Raw genomic sequence first — 23,025 nt, 5'->3', positions numbered from 1 at the left:
CTGCATGGCTCCTTATTCCCATCCTTGTCTGCATGGCTCCTTATCCCCATCCTTGTATGGATGGCTCCTTATTCCCATCCTTGTCTGCATGGCTCCTTATCACCGTCCTTGTATGCGTGGTTCCTTATCCCCGTCCTTGTATGCGTGGTTCCTTATCCCCATCCTTGTATCCATGGCTCCTTATTCCCATCGTTGTCTGCATGGCTCCTTATCTCTAGCCTTGCATGCGTGTCCCCCATGAGAAAAGCAAAAAAAAAAAATCCTACTTGCCTTTGCTGCGCACCCTCGCAGCATCTCGTTCCGGTGCCAGCAGCCCCTGCGGCCGAGCGATCACGTGTCCCTCTCATTAACCCCTTAACCCCTGGAGCTTTTTTCGGTTTTGCATTTTCGTTTTTTGCTCCCCTCCTTCCCAGAACCATAACGTATTTATTTTTCCATCAATATGGCCATGTGAGGGCTTGTTTTTTGTGGGACGAGTTGTACTTTTGAACCACACTATTGGTTTTACAATGTCGTGTACTAGAAAACAGGAAAAAATTCCAAGTGCGGTGAAATTGCAAAAAAGTGCAATCCCACACTTGTTTTTTGTTTGGCTTTTTTGCTAGATTCACTAAATGCTTAAACTGACCTGTCATTATGATTATCCAGGTCATTACGAGTTCATAGACACCAAACATATCTAGGTTCTTTTTTTAAGTGTTGAAAAAATTCCAAACTTTGTTTAAAAAAAAAAATAAAAATTGTGCCATTTTCCAATACCCGCCACTGTCACGAGGTCCTTCTCAGGTATCACACAATCAACAGCTAGAGTATAGTAAACAATTCCAGGACCTTTATTTAGGCAAAAATATGACAGGTCCATATATAATCCACCACACAAAGGATAAAATAGTCCAGAATTCGAATGCAGTTCAGTAAGAAGACAAAAGCCCTGAGAGATGAGTCCAACAATCCAGCAGAGGATAACAGTCCATATACACTTCTTTCTCTCTCCGGCGCTGTCTTCACATCATGGTTCCACGCAGGACTGACTGTGTTTCACCTCCCTGATATTTACAAGTCCCCCTCCTCATTCACAGGTCATTGTTTCAACAAGCTAGTTCAATACGTCATTAGCATATTAGCAAGCAACATTATTCACTGACCCTGTGGAGAGATAACAGTACAGGACTGTGGGGGGAATATCAGATGGCAAATAACAGCAATTCATCAATAGGCAAATAACTCACCCTTCAAGAGAACACCATGATAAACAGTAAAATATAAATATACACAAAATGATACCCACAAAACACATCCCACCATCCCAGAGCGTTTCCATTTTTCATGATCTCGGATTGGGTGAGGGCTTATTTTTTGCGTGCCGAGCTGACGTTTTTAATGATACTATTTTGGTACAGATACGATCTTTTGATCACCCTATATTGCATTTTAATGCAATGTTACGGCGATCAAAAAAACGTAATTCTTTGGCGTTTTGACTTTTTTTTGCTCGCTACGCCCTTTAGCAATCGGTTAATCCTTTTTTTTTGTTAATAGGTCAGGTGATTCTGAACACAGCGATACCAAATATGTGTGTTTGATTCTATTTTTATCGTTTTATTTTGAATGGGGCAAGAGGGTGGTGATTTGATTTTTTTTATATATATACAGCAAGCCGACACTGACAACCATAGAGGTCTCCAGGAGACCTCAGGTTGTCATGCCAATGCTGGTGACCCGCGATAACGTGACTGGGGTCACCGGTGTGTGTATTTCTGGTTGCTGGAAGCACGATTTAAATGCCTGTCGGTTTCACAGTGGCATATAGCTGGTTAATAGTGGGTGGATCGCGAGTCCACCCACCGCTATTGCAGGCACATGTCAGCTGTTCAAAACAGCTGACATGTCCCCGGAAAGATGTGGGCTCCGGCAGTGAGCCCACATCAAAGGGGAGGGAGTCCGACATCGGCGTACTATTACGCCAGATGTCGTAAAGGGGTTACGCCTATGGGAGTGGAGGGAGGTGAATATTCATTACCTTAATGAGCGGGCACCCGTGATAGCCTGTCAGCTGCTGAAAGCCTGCGTCTGTAACTGTGAGCGCTATGAGAGAAATTAATATTCATTGCCAGTGCAATAAATATTCATTTCTCTTTAGCAGAGGGAATAGGCTTTAGCCACAGCCACTGGCTTCTGCTTCCTGCGATCGCTGCTCCGCCACTCCCCCTCCCCTGACATCTTCTGGGACAATGACTCGTGTATGAGCCGAGAGGGGTGTTTTCAGCACAAAGAAATGTGCTGAAAAACTCTGCTTATACACGAGTATATACAGTATATAAAATGAGAAAGTTTATTAATGAAAAAAAACACAAACGGAATAACAATTACATTAAAAACAAGTAAAAAAGCCAAGAATTGGCCATTAAAAAGACCACTAGAGGTCCATATAGCGACCAATAACTGACCTCCAATGTGCTAGCTGCAGGTACAATGATCATATGTTGTAGACACAATAAAAACCCTGTTTTATAGCAAATTTTTAAATTAAAATGATATACATGCCAACTGGTGACCTCTATCCACTATAAATAAGGCAAAGACAAGAGCAAAGGAGCAATATGCAAAACATTGCTTGATTAGACTATTATGTTGACAATGGATTAAATAATGAATAAGATTTAAGCCTATTGATTCCTATGTTGACCTGTTTAAATAATACTGTATGACACCTGGTATAGAAAAAATCCCAAGATGGTATGATAAATGGTATTAAAGTCCAGTCGCGGCACTAGATCTGTGCGGCTAAATTGGAAAATATCAGATGGGAAAGAAAAAATATACTGTTGCAAATAATCAGATAAAGATATTTACAGAGCAAATAGTCTTGCCAAAGATATGCAAAACAAATAGACTAAAGGTACCTTCACACGAAACGACTTTGTAACGATATCGCTAGCGATCCGTGACGTTGCAGCGTCCTGGCTAGCGATATCGTTTAGTTTGACACGCAGCAGCGATCAGGATCCTGCTGTGATGTCGCTGGTCGCTGAATAAAGTTCAGAACTTTATTTGGTCGTCCGATCGCCGTGTATCGTTGTGTTTGACAGCAAAAGCAACGATACCAGCGATATTTTACACTGGTAACCAGGGTAAACATCGGGTTACTAAGCGCAGGGCCGCGCTTAGTAACCCGATGTTTACCCTGGTTACCAGCGTAAAATGTAAAAAAACAAACAGTACATACTTACATGCGTCCCCCGGCGTCCGCTTCCCACACTGACTGAGTGCCGCCGTAAAGTGAAAGCAGATCACAGCGGTGACGTCACCGCTGTGATCTGCTCTTACTTTCCAGTCGGCAGTCAGTCAGAGCGGGAAGCAGACGGCAAGGGACCTGACGGACACCGGAATGTGAGTATGTACGTTTTTTTTTTTTTTTTTTTACATTTTACGCTGGTAACCAGGGTAAACATCGGGTTACTAAGCGCGGCCCTGCGCTTAGCAACCCGATGTTTACCCTGGTTACCCGGGGACCTCGGCATCGTTGGTTGCTGGAGAGCGGTCTGTGTGACAGCTCTCCAGCGACCAAACAGCGACGCTGCAGCGATCGGCATCGTTGTCGCTATCGCTGCAGCGTCGCTTCGTGTGAAGGTACCTTTAGTGGAAAATAGATCTGTCAAAGGAAAAAACAGTTTAGAGGCAAAGAAAGCCTCATAATAAGACAATGTCACAACCTGCTGCCAGCATGATAGTAATGGGAGGACCCCACGCATATAGCCACCTTAGGCCGGTTTCACACGTCAGTGGCTCCGGTATGTGTAGTGACAGTTTTCTCACGTGCCGGAGACACTGACACACGTAGACCCATTCAAATGAATGGGTCTATGCACATGCCTGCATGTTTTCACGGACTGTGTGTCCATGTGCAAAACACGGAGACATGTCTGTTTTTCTCCGGCAGCACGGTCCGCAAAGCGTCCCTCACATGTGCACACGGAGAACAGTGTGCACTCTCCTCCGTGTGCACGTCCCGCCACAGGAGAAACAGCGCTACAGTTAAGCGCTGTCCCTTGCTTGTGGTGGTGAAGCCAGCATTCATCCCTTCTGTCCTGCTCGGCTGAAAGCAGCGCTTGCAGGAGAGAAGGAATGAAAGATCAAGTTTTTTTTTGTTAAAAATAAAGTTTGGGGTCACGTCCCACCACTCCCCACCCCCCGCGCGCCTGCCCGCTTTCAGAGAAATACTCACCCAGCTCCCGCGATGCCGCCTCTCAGCGCCGGCAGCTTGTCCTGTGTGAGCGGTCACGTGGTACCGCTCATTACAGTGATGAATATGCGGCTCCACCGGAATTATCTGGATGTGTGAGACTGGCCTTAATGTGTGGCTTACTCAGGGGAGAGAAAGTGGCATGCAGTTTTATTTAAACAGGCCTACATAGGAATCAATAGGCTTAAATCTTATTCATTTAATTATAAAATGGCACCAGAATTTGTCCCACAGTTTCTACTGAACGTGGCAGTACCCCATATGTGGCTGTACAGTACTACTTAGCCATACTTAGAGACTCCGGAGGTACGGAGCACTATTTTGCTTCTTGGAGCGCAGATTTTACTAGAATAGTTTGAGGACTCCATATACAAAGACTCCATGGGTATTTTCCAGACACAAGCAGCAATAAATATTGCCGAGTGAAAATTGCAAACTGCAGTTGTAGTGACCAGTGCATTACAGTCACCAGTACATTATGCTCAGCTCATGCTTCTGGAGACACGCACCTGTAAGTTAAGTGGTCTCTCATTGCTTCAGAAATGCCAAACATGTTGATGCTTTGTCGTTTAGGTACACTGTGCGGCTCAGAAGGGAGGGGGGATCTGGATTTGGGAGCACAGAATTTGCTGAATTTCTTTTGGTGGTGGTTGAGGAGCCATCTTGCTTTTCCAGAGCCTTTGTACTCCCAGTGACGTGGAAGCCCCCTATGTTGCTGTTAATAGGTGACGACAAATAGACCTGAGTGAGCAACTTTACCACACTCGGTATGGCATAACCCTCCCCCCCCAAAAAAAAAGAAATTCCTGAATTGCTGTTTTTTGTTTATTCTGCCTCTCAAAAGTAGAAAGCGATCGAAAAAGTAATGTGCTGAGAATGGTACCAATAAAAACTTCAACTCATCCCACAAAAAAATTTTGGGATTTCATCTGAATCACATCACTTGGATATTTAGATGGAAACCCCAAAGTAAGTGCTCAGTTAAACTTTTAAAAAGGGAACCTGTCCCCCCGCCCTCCCCCCCCCCCCCCCCCCCCCCCCCCAGGTGTTTGTAACTAAAAGAGCCACTTTGTGCAGCACTGATGCTGCATTCTGACAAGGTGGCTCTTTTAGTTCGGGTTCCTGCCACTGCTGAAATAATTGTTTTTGAAATTTGTCCCTCATACCTCGAAATCGCCAGGGAGGCAGGCCTTTCCTCCCTACTCCAGACGCCTCCCAGCCGTCACTCATGGCCTCTGCACGCCGGGCGCCGCCTCCTCTTCCTTTGTTAGCGTCCCTGGCGCCTGCTCTGTAAGTTCAAAGGGCAGCGCAACTGTGCATGCCCGAAAAAAAAAAAATATATATTATATATATATATATATATATATATATATATATATATATATATATATATATATATATATATATATATATATATATATATATATATATATATATATATATATATATATATATAGGCTCTGTCACTAAGGGCTTAAGTTTTATTTTACTAGATTTGCACAATAAAAATATATAGAAAATAACTGATTCTGACTTTTTGTGTTCAATTATGTTGGATAAATAGCGGGCTCATTTTTCTGTTGTGGATCTGATACTAAATATGTATAGTTTGTTTATATTATCACCTTTTTTTTCATTAACCAATATATTTTTGAGACTCCATTTTGTAAGAGATGTAACTTATTTTTCATTGACAAAGCTGAGTAAGGGCTTATTTTTCTGCATGTAGGATTTATGGGTGCCTATTTTGGGTCCAATAGATTTCCTTTCATTCAATTTTAAGTGTGAAACGATCATAAATCTGCAATTCCAGCTTTGGGTTGTGTGTGGTTTTTGTTTGTTTTTCAAAGAAAGAAAAGCACTTTGTTTTTAATGATTTTTCTTTTTATTAATACTTTTTATTTAGTTTCTGTGTGATTTACACTTAGCATTACACAAGGAGTGTTTCATAAGGTGCTGTGACAGAAGATCGCCTGATAAGGCTACACGCATGCTTGCACTGGTTGGATCTGCTTGCTTTCCAGTTAAGGTACCTTCACACTGAGCAACTTTCCAACGAGAACGACAGCGATCCGTGACGTTGCAGCATCCTGGATAGCGATCTCGTTGTGTTTGACACGCAGCAGCGATCTGGATCCCGCTGTGATATCGCTGGTCGGAGCTAGAAGTCCAGAACTTTATTTTGTCGCTGATCACCCGCTGTCATCGCTGGATCGGCGTGTGTGACGCCGATTCAGCGATGTGTTCACTTGTAACCAGGGTAAACATCGGGTTACTTAGTGCAGGGCCGCGCTTAGTAACCCGATATTTACCCTGGTTACCATTGTAAAAGTTAAAAAAACAAAAAACACTACATACTCACATTCTGATGTCTGTCACGTCCCCCGGCGTCCACAGGGTTAAAAATGCTTTCGGCAGGAGCGCTTGCTAATGCTTCGCTGCTGCCGAGAGCTTCCTGCACTGACTATATCAGCGCCGGCCGTAAAGCAGAGCACAGCGGTGTTACTGTTACTGCCGGCACTGACACATTCAGTGCAGGAAGCTCTCGGCAGCAGCATTAGCAAACGCTCCTGCCGAAAGCAGTTTTAACCCTGTGGAAGCCGGCAGGGGACGTGACAGACATCAGAATGTGAGTATGTAGTGTTTTTTTGTTTTGTTTTTTTTACTTTTACAATGGTAACCAGGGTAAATATCGGGTTACTAAGCGCGGCCCTGCACTTAGTAACCCGATGTTTACCCTGGTTACCCGGGTGCTGCAGGGGGACTTCGGCATCGTTGAAGACCGTTTCAACGATGCCGAAGTCGTTCCCCTGATCGTTGGTCGCTGGAGAGAGCTGTCTGTGTGACAGCTCCCCAGCGACCACACAACGACTTACCAACGATCACGGCCAGGTCGTATCGCTGGTCGTGATCGTTGGTTAATCGTTTAGTGTAACGGTACCTTTAGCTGTGCAGATTTCCCTTGTTTGTTTACCAGGGTTAAACTCTCCTGCTTGTCTCCTGTCCTAAGTTATCTCAGTTGTTCTCATGTTATCCACACTCCCCTCTTGTATAATTATTGGCCTCTTGTCTTGGGTAGTTGCCAGTGGTAGATTGCTGTCTTGGAATTTGGTTTGGAGCTGTGAGCCATGGAAAGCATTAAGCTACTTACGGGTAGCGGCATTTCTCGGAGGCCCATGACAGCACGACGAGAGAGGGGATCCGCCCTTCGGGAACAGGAAACCTACAGATACAAAAGGGCGGCACCTCTCCCCATGCATCAGTTGTATATTAGAGCCTGAGAGGACTACCGCGGTTAGTAGCACACAAGTATACATTATATACAGTTTATATACCAAATCAAATCCTTGTAATATAACAAGAAATCACACGTGAGATCTATATATCTCATTAAAGGAAGTGCAACCCCCACGTGAAAATAGGGAGGGAACTAAGGGTGCTGTCATGGGCCTCCGAGAAATGCCGCTCCCGTAAGTAGCTTAATGCTTTACTCGGACTCCCATGACAGCACGACGAGAGATTTACAGAGATGTAACACTACCTTAGGGAGGGACTATAGCTTGCAGCACCCTTAACCTGAAGGTGAGATCAGAGGAGGTCCCCAAATCCAACCTATAGTGTTTAAAGAAGGTGGACGGGGATGACCATATGGCCGCCTTACATATCTGGTCGATTGATACTCCAGATTTTTCCGCCCAGGACGTAGCCATGGCCCTGGTGGAATGCGCCCTCAGATTCTGCGGAGCCGGACCTCCACCTGCAGTATAAGCCAAAGAGATAGCCTCCCTAATCCACTTCGCTAGTGTGTACTTCGAAACTCTAAGCCCTTTCCTAGGACCTTGGAAGGATAAAAATAACGCATCCTCTCTCTTCCAAGCGTTAGTGACTGTGATATATTCTAACAGGCATCTCCTAACATCTAACGTATGGAGTAGTTCTTCCTTAGTATTAGAGGGATTAGGGAGAAATGATGGTAACACTATCTCCTGTGATCTGTGAAAATGTGAGGCCACTTTTGGCAGATAGGCTGGGTCCGGTTTGAGGACTACTCTGTCCTGTAGAAATTCTGTATAAGGGGAGAGTCTAGAGAGTGCCTGTATGTCCCCAACTCTACGAGCAGATGTTATTGCTACTAAAAATGCTGTTTTGAGGGACAATAATTTAACTGAAGCCGAATGTAAGGGCTCAAACGGTTCTCTAGTTAAGGCTGAAAGGACTAGGTTGAGATCCCAAGGTACCGATCTGTTCTTGTGTATAGGTCTAGCTCTACTAGAAGCTTTTATGAACCTTGATACCCAATAATTTTTAGCAATGTTACAAGAAAACAGGGCCCCTAGGGCTGAGACTTGTACTTTTAGCGTACTTGTAGATAAGTTTAGCTCTAACCCCTTCTGCAGGAATTCTAAAATTTGGTTAATTGGTAACCCTTCTTCAATTCTAAAATCTGAAGAGGCCAAGAACTTCCTCCAGGTTCTAGAGTAGATCTTTGTTGTTATATTTTTTCTACTCTTCATAAGGGTATCAATTAAATTTGGGGAAAAACCTCTGTTTTTTAACAATGACCTCTCAAACACCATGCCGTCAAATGGAGCCCCTTCACCTGCGGATGGGTGATCGGACCTTGATGGAGTAAATTTGGAATGTCCGGGAGTACCCAGGGGTCTTCCACCGACATGGTCCTGAGCCAAGCGAACCAAGTCCTCTTGGGCCAGAAAGGGGCGACCAGTATGACCCTTGCTCGGTCCTCCCTTATCTTCCTGACCACAAGAGGTAATAGGCCCAGCGGTGGGAACGCATAAGCCAATTGGAAGTCCCATTTGATCAGGAAAGCGTCCACTGCCAATGGATTTTCCCTGGGATTCAGGGAACAGAATTTTTTTGTTTTTCTGTTGTCCCTGGTGGTAAATAGGTCCACCTCTGGATGACCCCACATGTGGACGATCTGACCGAAGATGTCTCTGTTCAGGGACCATTCTCCTTGTTTTAAGGTGTTGCGGCTTAGAAAGTCCGCTTTTATGTTTTCTTTCCCCTTTAAATGTAGAGCAGTTAAAGATAGTAAATGGCCCTCTGCTGTCTGGAGAAGGCGGTCTGCTACTTCCATCAGAGATTCGGAATGTGTTCCACCCTGGTGGTTTACGTAGGCTACTGCCTCCTGGTTGTCGGAGAGGATCTTGACATGGTGACCCTGTAGATACACGAGGAGTTCTTTAACTGCTAATTCAATAGCCATTAACTCTCTCTGATTAGAAGAGGCTGATGTTTGAGGGTCCCATAGCCCTTGAACTACGATGTCACCCATGTGTGCCCCCCATCCCGTAGGGCTGGCGTCAGTTGTTATTATACGAGTCACATGCGTCACCCAGGGAACTCCTGCCGACAGATTGTCTTCTACTAGCCACCATCTGAGAGATGTAAGAACTATCGGACTTAACATTACCTGACCCTGCAAGGACCCCTGTAAGGTTCTATCATTATCCAGAACCTCAAACTGTAAAGGTCTGGTATGGAATTGGGCCCAACGGACGGCAGGAATGCACGAAGTTAGGGATCCTAACAGTGACATAGCCTGTCGAAGGGTCATGGATGGTTTATTAATTGCCTTTAACACCTGTTGTTGAATGTGGAGCAATTTATCAGGCGGCAGACAGCATTGTTGGGTCTCTGAATTTAATAACAGTCCGAGGAATCTCTGAATTTTTAGGGGCTGTAAACGGGATTTGTCATAATTTATAATCCAGCCCAGACGTTCTAGTTTGGCTATGGCTGTCTTTGCTTGTGAAAGGCAATGATCTGCTGAATTCCCCACAATAAGGAAATCATCCAGATAAGGCGTTATGAGGATATTGAATTCCCGCAAATGTGCCATAATCTCAGCGACTACTTTAGTAAACACCCTAGGTGCTGCTGAAATGCCGAAGGGAAGGGCTCTAAATTGAAAATGACGAACAATTCCCGCTATAGACACCACCACCCTCAGGAACCTCTGGAAGTTCTCATGGATAGGTATATGATAGTATGCGTCCTTAAGATCTACAACTACCATAAAGCAGTGTTTTATTAACCAGGAATTCATTAAGAGATTTAAGATTAATGATAGTCCTAAATGACCTATCTGGTTTTTGAATCAGAAACAGAGGAGAGTAGAACCCTCTACCTCTTTCTGAATCTGGAATCTCAATCAGCACCTTTTTAAGACATAGATTCAAGACTTCAGCTTCCAAAGCTGTCTGTTCAACAGTGGAGGAACGTAAGGGGGTTAGTTTAAATTTATCACGAGGCCAATGGTTAAACTCCAGTCTCAGACCGTCTGAAATAATGCCTCGGACCCAGTCACTATTAGTGATGTCAGACCATGCGGAAGAGAAGGCTGCCAATCTCCCTCCCACAGGGATTGCTAGTCATTGGTCTGACTTTTTACGTTCTTTTGAGGAACGGCGGAACATGTAGCCCGTACCTCTCCTGCGTCTATCCTCCCATCTAAAATTATCTCTAGAGGGCGAGGATACGCGTTTTCTTCCACGACCAAATCTCCTCCTGTTGAAAGGGCGACGGTAAGATGCTGATGTTAAATTGGGGAACTTCTTCTTGTCATCCCCTGCTTTCTCAAGCAACTCGTCCAGAGTTGGTCCAAAGAGATATTCCCCTTTGCATGGGATGGCGCAGAGCTTGGAACTTGACTGAATGTCCCCAGACCAACACTTTAACCATAAGGCTCTACGAGCCGCATTGGAAAGACCTGCTGCCCTGGCCGCCATTTTGACTGAGTCTATTGAAGCGTCCGACAGGAAGGCCGCTGCATCTTGAATTACGGGGAGTGCATTAAGGATTGTATTCCTAGATGCACCTTCCTTAAGTTGTGACCCCAACTGGTCCAGCCAGACCATTAGCGATCTGGCCGTACACATTGCGGCCACTGCTGGTCTCAACGATCCGGCCGCCATCTCCCAGGTACCTTTAAGGAAGGTGTCCGCCTTCCTATCAAGAGGATCTTTAAGGGACCCCATGTCCTCAAATGGTAGTGAGGCTTTCTTTGATGCTTTCGCCACTGCCGCATCTAATTTAGGGGCCTTGTCCCAGGTAACCACCGCTGTATCCTCGAAGGGGTATCTGCGCTTCAATGCTGGCGGCAATGAGCCTCTCTTTTCAGGTTTCTTCCACTCTCGTAGAATTAAATCCTGAATCTTATCGTTCACCGGGAAGGATCTACGTTTTTTATGATCCAACCCACTGAACATAATCTCTTGCTTGGAAGGTTGAGTTTTAGGCTCTTCCAGGCCCATTGTGCCTCTGACCGATTTAACTAATTTGTCAACACGGTCCAGAGGTAGGCAAAATCGGCCAGAGTCCTCTTCAGATGAAGAGGAAGAGGGAATAGAGGCATAAGAACCTTCTTCTTTCTTCCTCCGAAGAATCAGACACCAGGGGAGACTTATGCTTTGAACCACCCGCCTGGGATAGGGAACGTAGAGATTCCCTTACTTCCATGCGGATCATCTCCTTTAAGCTGATGCATGGGGAGAGGTGCCGCCCTTTTGTATCTGTAGGTTTCCTGTTCCCGAAGGGCGGATCCCCTCTCTCGTCGTGCTGTCATGGGAGTCCGAGTAAAGAGAAGATGCTTAGGAGTCGTCTCCGAAGATTGTTGTTTGGAAGTTTGTCTGGTTTCTTCCCGCTATCCAGGGATAGGTACATGATTGCTGCAAGAACCCGTCTAGGAACGTCAGGAAGTTCAGGGTTGTGCAGGGAAAGTTTCAGGGGTTGCCCCTCTTAACTTTCCCTAGTGGCAGTGCTTCCCTTCCCATCTGTCTTGCTTGCGCCGTTGGGCTCCTTGGTGGAGTGTGCTGGAGGAGGAGATCACATATCTCTCTCCCTGCAGCCTGCCATCTCATAATATTCACTGGGGAATTAGACCACTGGTATCCACAACGATCACGAGAGCGGAGCAGAGTTCGATCTTGCACACATACACTACCGTTCAAAAGTTTAAGGTCACTAAGGCTACTTTCACACATCAGCTTTTTTGTTCCAGGCAGAATCTGGCAAATGTTTAAAAAAACGGATCCGTTGCAAATAGTGAAAAAAAACTGATGCAACGGATCCGTTTTTCTGCCGGATTTGGTTTTTATTTTTAACATGGAGCTTACAGTGACTTCCTGGAAAAGGGGAGAGAGAGAGAGATATCTCTCTGCATGAATTCAATGGGAAATGCTTTAAAAACCGGATCCGGAGGCCGGATTCATTGTTTCACGGTTTTTGACCGGTTCCATCACTGTGTGATTTTTTTTCACCGGACGACAACAACATTCTATTTGGACGGATCCGGAAAAAAAGGATGAAACGTCTGGCCATCAGGCACAATCCGGCGCTAATACAACTCTATGAGAAAAAAAAAAAGGATCCGACGTACAACAAAAAGTATCCGTTTTTTTCAAAACTTGCCGGATTGTGTCTGAAACAAAAAACCTGATGTGTGAAAGTAGCCTTAGAAATGTCCTTATTTTTGAAAGAAAAGCCCAGTTTTTATCCAATGAAGCTAACATTAAATGATTCAGAAATGCAATCTATAATGTGGTAAATGACTATTTTAGCTGCAAACATCTGGTTTGTAATGCAATATCTTCATAGGTGTATAGAGGCCCATTTCCAACAACCATCACTCCAGTGTTCTTATGGTACTTTGTGTTTGCTAACTATGTAAGAAGGCTAATGGATAGTTTGAATACCCTTGAAAATCCTTTTGCAAGTATGTTAGCACAGCTGAAAACAGTTTGGCTGATTAGAGAATCTATAAACCTGACCTTCCTTTGAGCTAGTTGAGAATCTGGAGCATTACATTTGTTGGTTCCTTTAAACTCTCAAAATGGTCAGAAAAAAAGAACTTTCATGTGAAACTCGACAGTCTTTTCTTGTTCTTAGAAATGAAGGCCCTAACCATAGTAGAAAGAGAGAAGTGGGAGGCCCCACTGCACAACTGAGCAACAAGACAGGTACATTAGAGTCTGTAGTTTGAGAAATCAACGCCTCACAGGTCCTCAACTGGCAGCTTCATTGAATAGTGCATGCAAAACGCCAGTGTCAACGTCTGCAGTGAAGAGGCGACTCCCAAGATGCTGGCCTTCAGGGCAGAGTGGCAAAGAAAAAGCCATATCTGAGTTTGGCTTATAAAAGGAAAATATTAATATGAGCAAAAGAACACAGACATTGGAAGTTTGGAAAAAAGTGTTATGGACAGACAAATCCAAGTGTGAGGTGTTTGGATCACACAGAAGAACCTTTGAGATGCAGAACAAGTGAAAAGATGCTGAAAGAGAGCCTGACGCCATCTGTCAAGCATGGTGGAGGTAATGCGATGGTCTGGGGTTGCTTTGGTGCTGGTAAAGTGGGAGATTTGTACAAGGCAAAATGGAGCGATAGCCTTCCTTATTCAAAATCCCTTTTACAACGCCATGTCATACCCTGTGGACGGCGCTTGATTGGAGCCAATTTCATCCTACAACAGGACAATGACCCAAAGCATACCTCCAAATTATGCAATAACTATTTAGGGAAGAAGCTGGCAGCTGGTATTCTCTCTGTAATGGAGTGGCCAGCGCAGTCACCAGATCTCAACCCCATTGAGCTGTTGTGGGAGCAGCTTGACTGTTTGGCACGCAAAAAGTGCCCATCAAGCCAAACCATCTTGTGGGAGGTGCTTCTGGAAGCATGGGGTGAAATTTCTCCAGATTATCTCAGCAAATTAACTGCTAGAATGCCAAAGGTCTGCAATGCTGGAATTGCTGCAAAGGGGCATTCTTTGACGAAAGCAAATTTTGAAGGGGAAAATTTATTATTTCAATTCATTTGGCAGCTCGTTTGATTAATAAAAGTATGAGTTTTCATGGAAAACACAATTGTCTGGGTGACCCTAAACTTTTGAACGGTAGTGTACACTCTAGTCATGGTTTGTCGCTGCCAGATGCGCTCTGTACTGTCAGTTTTATACTCTGACCACTGTTCCATACCTGTTCTCTGGATAGTTTGGGGACCCAGCAGCCGGACTCCCAAGTGGAAACTCCTTTTAAATTAAACTCAAGTTGGACTCCAGTAAGTGATGTTATAAGATTTACTTTTGGATCAAAGTCTAGATAATGTACCAGCAGAGTTATGTAGTCAGATGATACAAAATATGGTACTATTGTACAGTCACTTTATCCTTTGTGTGGAGCATAATAATCTTGTGTTCAGAAAGTTTCTCTCTGAATCTGAAATCATTCATCTTTTTACATGTAGTTTTTGCAGTTACATAGATGAGAACATTGTTTTGGCATTAAAGAATATCTTATCAGGCATAATTTATGCCTTTTTTTATATTCATATGTGCGTTTTTATTTCCACAGCTCCAGATGACTGGACCATGGAGTCTGAAATGAGGGCCGAGGTAAAAGTTGTCTGTATCATGCTTGTACACATTAGATTGGTTTTCTTAAAATATTAGAATATGTTGTAAACCATTTTTTTATTTTATTTTATTTTTTTGCAATGATGTTTTTCCAGTAAGGGAAGGGAAGGATTCAAAAGAGTTTACTGATGAACAGCATGGGATCTTTTTTGGGAGGTAAAACATTTCCCTACCTGTTTTTAAGTAATGTTTTACTAAAAATAAAGAAAGCGAATCATTTGCAATCCCTTGCTGTAATGTCTGTACACTTTTTTTTTTCTCCTGGCCTCACTCCTCTATGCTCACTCAGCTGAGGAAATGTATTTCTTCTTCTGTCACAGCTTTTCTCCTGGGTTCACTGATATGAGTTTATGATTCAGCTCTTCTGTCAGTTGAGACACATGTCTCAGGAGTTTATTCTTCAGACTGCAGCCTGTCCTCACACATGACTAGGACGGGCTGCTGTGTTAATTACGTGACATGGAATTACATTTTTGGGAAACACTTTCATCTTTTCACACACTGCTGCTGCATGTTGGCCTAGCTTATGTTAAATATATGATGACTGTATTTATTAATTTGTTTTTGTTCTTCTCAGGTTTTATTTACCTCTAATATTAAAACCACCTTAGGACCAGATTTAAATTTTTTTTATATACATTCTGATATGTAAAATCATAGACTACATAGTTTTTCTCATGACACTATATATATATATATATATATATATATATATATATATATATATATATATATATATATATATATATATATATATATATATATATATATATAATTTTTTTTTTATTTGCAATACAGCATGGCTATATATTCATGATCACAAAATTCAGGTCCTCATACACCTTTTTCAACCTCTATTTGGAGCGTGTCAATAAAAAAACAGATTTTCCATAAAATATTTTTTTTTCTGTATCAAAATATAGGTATATGATGTTTTAGTTGGTATTGCCTTAACTTTATTCTATGGGTTGTAACAATTATGTTGTCAATTCTACATGTTAGAAAACCTGTCGCAAAAAAAAAAACTTTACCTACAGCTATAGTGGTAATTGCGGGTAGATAATATTTTTAAATGTGCCTCCAATTGGAAATATTGCTGCAGAAAGAAAAAGCTAAATTTCGTGCGCACGAGGAGGAAGGGACCTGCGTTACCTATATGCCAACTGGGTCTGTATATAATATAATCTATACCTTAGTATGCCTAAACAAACTAATGTGGTGCTGGGGTATTTGCTCACAATATGATGGATGTGGACGGGGGGAATTACCTGAATTGTTAGGATAACTACTTTTTCCCGTATCTCCACAGTATTTCTATTATGATACATTATAGCAACCCATTTAGTCCTTTTGTTTGGCATATTAGATTGTTATATTAACATTATCAGTTATATTTTGGGAATAGTGTGCAGGTCTTTTTATTCCTCAGGACACTCTGTTACTATATCAAGTCTTATTTTGATTATGATGTTGTTGTTTTGTTAATTTATTTAATAAAGATATCTTGTTTTTATATTATGGTTCTCTTCCTGCGGTTATTTTATCTAAATCCGCGTTTTGTTGAGATATGACATATGACGTACTATCCCGTCGAGGTAGGGTGGGCCCGTATGACCACCGACGGGATAGTACGTCATACGCGATCGGCCGCGCTCACGGGGGGAGCGCGGCCGGGTGTCAGCTGCATATTGCAGCTGACATCCTGCACTATGTGCCAGGAGCGGTCACGGACCGCCCCCGGCACATTAACCCCCGGCACACCGCGATCAAACATGATCGCGGTGTGCCAGCGGTATAGGGAAGCATCGCGCAGGGAGGGGACTCCCTGCGGGCTTCCCTGAGACCCCCGGAGCAACGCGATGTGATCGCGTTCCTCCGAGGGTCTCCTACCTCCCTCCTCGCTGCAGGTCCTGGATCCAAGATGGCCGCGGCATCCGGGTCCTGCAGGGAGGGAGGTGGCTTACAGAGTGCCTGCTCAGAGCAGGCGCTGGTAAGCCTGCAGTGCTGTGAGGCAGATCGGTGATCTGACAGAGTGCTGTGCACACTGTCAGATCACCGATCTGTAATGTCCCCCCCTGGGACAAAGTAAAAAAGTTTAAAAAAAAATTCCCACGTGTGTGTAAAAAAAAAAAAATCCTAAATAAAGAAAAAAAAATATATATATTATTCCCATAAATACATTTCTTTATCTAAATAATAAAAAAAAACAAAAGTACACATATTAAGTATCGCCGCGTCCGTAACGACCCAACCTATAAAACTGCCCCACTAGTTAACCCCTTCAGTAAACACCGTAAGAAAAAAAAGAGGCAAAAAACAACGCTTTATTACCATACCGCCGAACAAAAAGTGGAATAACACGCGATCAAAAAGACAGATATAAATAACCATGGTACCGCTGAAAACATCATCTTGTCCCGCAAAAAACAAGCCGCCATACAGCATCATCAGCAAAAAAATAAAAAAGTTATAGTCCTGAGAATAAAGCAATACCAAAATAATTATTTTTTCTATAAAAGTTTTTATCGTATAAAAGCGCCAAAACATAAAAAAAATGATATAAATGAGGTATCGCTGTAATCGTACTGACCCGAAGAATAAAACTGCTTTATCAATTTTACCAAACGCGGAACGGTATAAACGCCTCCCCTAAAAGAAATTCATGAATAGCTGGTTTTTGATCATTCTGCCTCACAAAAATCGGAATAAAAAGTGATCAAAAAATGTCACGTGCCCGAAAATGTTCCCAATAAAAACGTCAACTCGTCCCGCAAAAAACAAGACCTCACATGACTCTGTGGACTCAAATATGGAAAAATTATAGCTCTCAAAATGTGGTAACGCAAAAATTTTTTGCAATAAAAAGCGTCTTTCAGTGTGTGACGGCTGCCAATCATAAAAATTTGCTAAATAACCCGCTATAAAAGTAAATCAAACCCCCCTTCATCACCCCCATAGTTAGGGAAAAATTAAAAAATAAAAAAAATGTATTTATTTCCATTTTCCGGCTAGGGTTAGGGCTAGGGTTATTGCTAGGGTTAGGGCTAGGGTTATTGCTAGGGTTAGGGCTAAGGTTATTGCTAGGGTTAGGGTTAGGGCTAGGGTTGGGGCTAGGGTTGGGGCTACAGTTAGGGTTGGGGCTACAGTTAGGGTTAGGGTTTGGTTTACATTTACGGTTGGGAATAGGGTTGGGCGTGTCTGGGTTAGAGGTGTGGTTAGGGTTACTGTTGGGATTAGGGTTAGGGGTGTGTTTGGATTAGGGTTTCAGTTATAATTGGGGGGTTTCCACTGTTTAGGCACATCAGGGGCTCTCCAAACGGGACATGGCATCTCAATTCCAGCCAATTCTGCGTTGAAAAAGTAAAACAGTGCTCCTTCCCTTCAGAGCTCTCCCGTGTGCCCAAACAGGGGTTTACCCCAACATATGGGGTATAGGCGTACTCAGGACAAATTGGACAACAACTTTTGGGGTCCAATTTCTCCTGTTACCCTTGGGAAAATACAAAACTGGGGGCTAAAAAATAAGTTTAATATGATTTTTTATTTTCACGGCTCTGCGTTATAAACTGTAGTGAAACACTTGGGGGTTCAAAGCTCTCAAAACACATCTAGATAAGTTCCTTAGGGGGGTCTACTTTCCAAAATGGTGTCACTTGTGGGGGTTTTTAATGTTTAGGCACATCAGGGGCTCTCCAAACGCAACATGGCGTCCCATCTTAATTCCAGTCAATTTTGCATTGAAAAGTAAAATTTCGCTCCTTCCCTTCCGAGCTCTGCTATGCACCCAAACAGTGGTTTACCCCCACATATGGGGTATCGTCGTACTCAGGACAAATTGCACAACAACTTTTGTGGTCTAATTTCTTCTCTTACCCTTGGGGAAATAAAAAAATGGGGGCGAAAATATCATTTTTGTGAAAAAATATGATTTTTTATTTTTACGGCTCTGCATTATAAACTTCTGTGAAGCACTTGTTGGGTCAAAGTGCTCAACACACATCTAGATAAGTTCCTTAAGGGGTCTACTTTCCAAAATGGTGTCACTTGTGGGGGGTTTCAATGTTTAGGCACATCATGGGCTCTCCAAACGCAACATGGCGTCCCATCTCAATTCCAGTCAATTTTGCATTGAAAAGTCAAATGGCGCTCCTTCCCTTCCGAGCTCTGCCCTGCGCCCAAACAGTGGTTTACACCCACATATGGGGTATCAGCGTACTCAGGACAAATTGTACAACAACTTTTGGGGTCCATTTTCTCCTGTTACCCTTGGTAAAATAAAACAAATTGGAGCTGAAATAAATTTTGTGTGAAAAAAAGTAAAATGTTCATTTTTATTTAAACATTCCAAAAATTCCTGTGAAACACCTGAAGGGTTAATAAACTTCTTGAATTGGGTTTTGAGTACCTTGAGGGGTGCAGCTTTTAGAATGGTGTCACACTTGGGTATTTTCTATCATATAGACCCCTCAAAATGACTTCAAATGAGATGTGGTCCCTAAAAAAAAAAAAAAATGGTGTTGTAAAAATGAGAAATTTCTGGTCAACTTTTAACCCTTATAACTCCCTAACAAAAAAAAATTTTGGTTCCAAAATTGTGCTGATGTAAAGTAGACATGTGGGAAATGTTAATTATTAAGTATTTTGCGTGACATATGTCTGTGATTTAAGGGCATAAAAATTCAAAGTTGGAAAATTGCGAAATTTTCCAAATTTTCACCAAATATTCGTTTTTTTCACAAATAAACGCAAGTTATATCGAAGAAATTTTACCACTATCATGAAGTACAATATGTCACGAGAAAACATTGTCAGAATCGCCAAGATCCGTTGAAGCGTTCCAGAGTTACAACCTCATAGAGGGACAGTGGTCAGAATTGTAAAAATTGGCCTGGTCATTAACGTGCAAACCACCCTTGGGGGTGAAGGGGTTAATGAACATGCTGCTTTTTTTTACCGCAATGCGTTTTTTTGCGGAAAAAAACGCATCATGTGCACAAATTGCGGAACGCATTCTAAATGATAGGATGCATATGTATGCGTTATCGCGAAAAAAACGTGAACATTCCTGAACGTGTGCACATACCCTTAACCCCTTTCTGCCATTGGACGTACTATTCCGTCCATGTGGGGTGGGCCCTAATTCCCAAGGATGGAATAGTACGTCCAGCACGATTGGCCGCGCTCACGGGGGGAGCGCGGCCGATCGCGGCCGGGTGTCAGCTGCCTATCGCAGCTGAAATCCGGCACTATGTGCCAGGAGCGGTCACGGACCGCCCCCGGCACATTAACCCCCGGCACACCGCGATCAAACATGATCGCGGTGTGCCGGCGGTACAGGGAAGCATCGCGCAGGGAGGGGGCTCCCTGCGGGCTTCCCTGAGACCCCCGGAGCAACGCGATGTGATCGCGTTGCTGCGAGGGTCTCCTACCTCCTATCCCTGCAGGCCCCGGATCCAAAATGGCCGCGGGGCTGCATCCGGGTCCTGCAGGGATTATTTCCGGGTGCCGTGCAGGCTGCAGATGAAAGCTGCAGCCTGCACGGCTGTAAGTGAGATCGGTGATCTGACAGAGTGCTGTGCACACTGTCAGATCACCGATCTGTAATGTCCCCCCCTGGGACAAAGTAAAAAAGTTAAAAAAAAAATTCCCACATGTGTGTAAAAAAAAAAAAAAAAAAAATCCTAAATAAAGAAAAAAAATAGATATATATTATTCCCATAAATACATTCCTTTATCTAAATAAAAAAAAATCAAACAATAAAAGTACACATATTTAGTATCGCCGCGTCCGTAACGACCCCACCTATAAAACTATATCACCGCCATATAGCATCATCAGCGAAAAAATAAAAAAGTTATAGTCCTCAGAATAAAGCGATGCCAAAATAATTATTTTTTCTGTAAAATAGTTTTTATCGTATAAAAGCGCCAAAACATAAAAAAAATGATAGAAATGAGGTGTTGCTGTAATCGTACTGACCCGAAGAATAAAACTGCTTTATCAATTTTTCAAACGCGGAACGGTATAAACGCCTCCCCCAAAAGAAATTCATGAATAGCTGGTTTTTGGTCATTCTGCCTCACAAAAATCGGAATAAAAAGCGATCAAAAAATCTCCCGTGCCCGAGCATGTTACCAATAAAAACGTCAACTCGTTCCGCAAAAAACAAGACCTCACATGACTCTGTGGACTCAAATATGGAAAAATTATAGCTCTCAAAATGTGGTAACGCAAAAAATATTTTTTGCAATAAAAAGCTGCTTTCAGTGTGTGACAGCTGCCAATCATAAAAATCCGCTAAAAAACATCTTTTGGGGTCCATTTTCTCCTGTTACCCTTGGTAAAATAAAACAAATTGGAGCTGAAGTAAATTTTGTGTGAAAAAAAAGTTAAATGCTCATTTCTCGGTCTCCCATGACAGCACTACGGAGAGAGGGGATCCGCCCTTCAGGGACAGGAAACCTACAGATAAAAGGGCGGTACCTCTCCCTCGCATCAGTTGGTTTCCTGTCCCTGACAGGGAACCTCTCTATCGGACGGTACCTGACATGAAGACCGATGGACCGAGACCGGGACCGGGCGGTCGAGTTCTGGCAGCGAGGAGGCTCCTGCCGCGGCTTGTCCGGCTCCCGAAGCCGCCACCGCTGGGACCGAGGGGTCCTTCAGGGTGAGCGAGGGGAGAACGCCGCCAGACTCCATAGGAAAAAGGGGCGCTAATCACCCGGAGCTCCTGCGCCGACTGCTGCACGCTCCGGGTGTACAAAGATGGCCGCCGCACCGGAAATGCGGCAAGGACTTCCGGGTCATCGCGCGCGCATGCGCAGTAAAATCTTCTCCCTGGGAGCAGGAACCGGAAGTGCGGCAGACGCCGGGGGATTGGCGCCGGTTACAAAAAGGGAGATTATGCACACATGGGTGTCGCACTTTCTCCCTGTAACCATGGAGGACAGCGACACGCAGGAGCTGCAGCCTGGACAGCAGCGCCACGCAAAGAGCACCAGGAGTGGATCTAGCAGCCGTTCCACACGGCGCAGCAGATCCGCTGCGAAAACTGATACTCCGTCTCAAGGACCTTCCTTACCAGGCCCGAGTCCCCCTCCAGAACCGGTACCTGCCTTCACATCCAGGTGGTGAGTGATCTTCGTGAATGTACATATTTATAATGGAGCTCCCTCTTCTCCCTTACTAGGGTAAGAAGAGCAGGGAGAAAAGGAAAAATAGGGTCTGCCCCACCTGTAACAAAGCTTTACCAGTAACCTGGGAGAAAAAGCTTTGCAAGTCATGCATCCAACGCTTACTATGTGAGGAGACCCCCGACTTCGCTTCTGAACTTAAAAATGTGATCAGATCTGAGGTTCAGAATGCCCTTCTATCCTCCAAAAAAGAGGTGAAGAAGGTGAAGGAATCAGTACATTCCCACTCGGGCCGATCGTCGTCCGAAAATGCTGACTCGGACGATTCAAAATCCCTCCTTTCCTCGTCCGAGGAAGAGTCGGGCCGACATTGCTTCCCACTAGAGGAAGTAGATTCCTTAGTGAGAGCAGTTAGGGCTACTATGGGGGTGGAGGAACCCAAACCCGACAAAACGGCCCAAGATGTGATGTTTGGAGGTCTGGGACAAAAAAAGAGAAGAACTTTTCCCCTAAATCCTAATGTCCAGACATTAATTAAAAAAGAATGGGAGAAACCGGATAGAAGAAATTCCTCGGTACCCTCCCTTAAAAGAAAATATCCCTTCGAGGATGAGGCTTCCTCTTTCTGGGATAAGGCACCAAAACTAGATGTTGCAGTAGCCAAAGCCTCGAAAAAATTCGCGCTGCCATTCGAGGACATGGGTACCCTCAAAGACCCGTTAGATAAAAAAGCGGATACTTTCCTCAAGGGAGCATGGGAATCAGCTGGGGGTAGCCTGAGACCTGCAGTTGCAGCTACTTGCACCTCCAGATCCCTTATGGTGTGGATCGACCAACTGGAAAGTCAGATCAAAGACGGGTTACCCAGAAAACAATTGCTGGATTCGTTCCCTGCAATGAGAGCAGCAGCAGCGTTCCTGGCAGACTCCTCGGCGGACTCTGTACGCCTAACATCTAAGGCCGCTGCTCTTTCCAACGCTGCCAGAAGAACCTTGTGGCTAAAGAGCTGGCCGGGAGATCTACAGACAAAATTAAAGTTATGTTCTATCCCATGTGAGGGCAATTTTTTATTCGGAGAAACCCTGGATGACATCCTCCAAAAGGCGGGGGATAAGAAGAAGGGGTTTCCAAATCTGGGTCCGACTCCATTTAAACAGTCTTTTCGGAGCCGCAGATTTTTTCGTCGTAGACCCCCCAGAGAGCAGAATAAGTG

The 23,025-nt window shown here is 43.9% G+C and overlaps 1 protein-coding gene across 1 annotated transcript in view; it reads left to right on the top strand.

The window, feature by feature from the left end:
• Window positions 1–23,025, top strand: part of MIER2 (MIER family member 2) — a 201,088-nt gene that overhangs the window by 57,447 nt on the left and 120,616 nt on the right. Inside the window, exon 5 of the mRNA XM_077253926.1 lies at window positions 14,617–14,657. Coding sequence (XP_077110041.1) covers window positions 14,617–14,657 — 41 coding nt within the window. The remainder of the gene's footprint in view (window positions 1–14,616; window positions 14,658–23,025) is intronic.

Source organism: Ranitomeya variabilis, chromosome 1 (genome assembly GCF_051348905.1).
Source record: "Ranitomeya variabilis isolate aRanVar5 chromosome 1, aRanVar5.hap1, whole genome shotgun sequence".
NCBI classification, from domain to species: domain Eukaryota; kingdom Metazoa; phylum Chordata; class Amphibia; order Anura; family Dendrobatidae; genus Ranitomeya; species Ranitomeya variabilis.
Note: the sequence above shows the minus strand (reverse complement) of the source record. Positions and strands in the feature narration are given on the sequence as shown.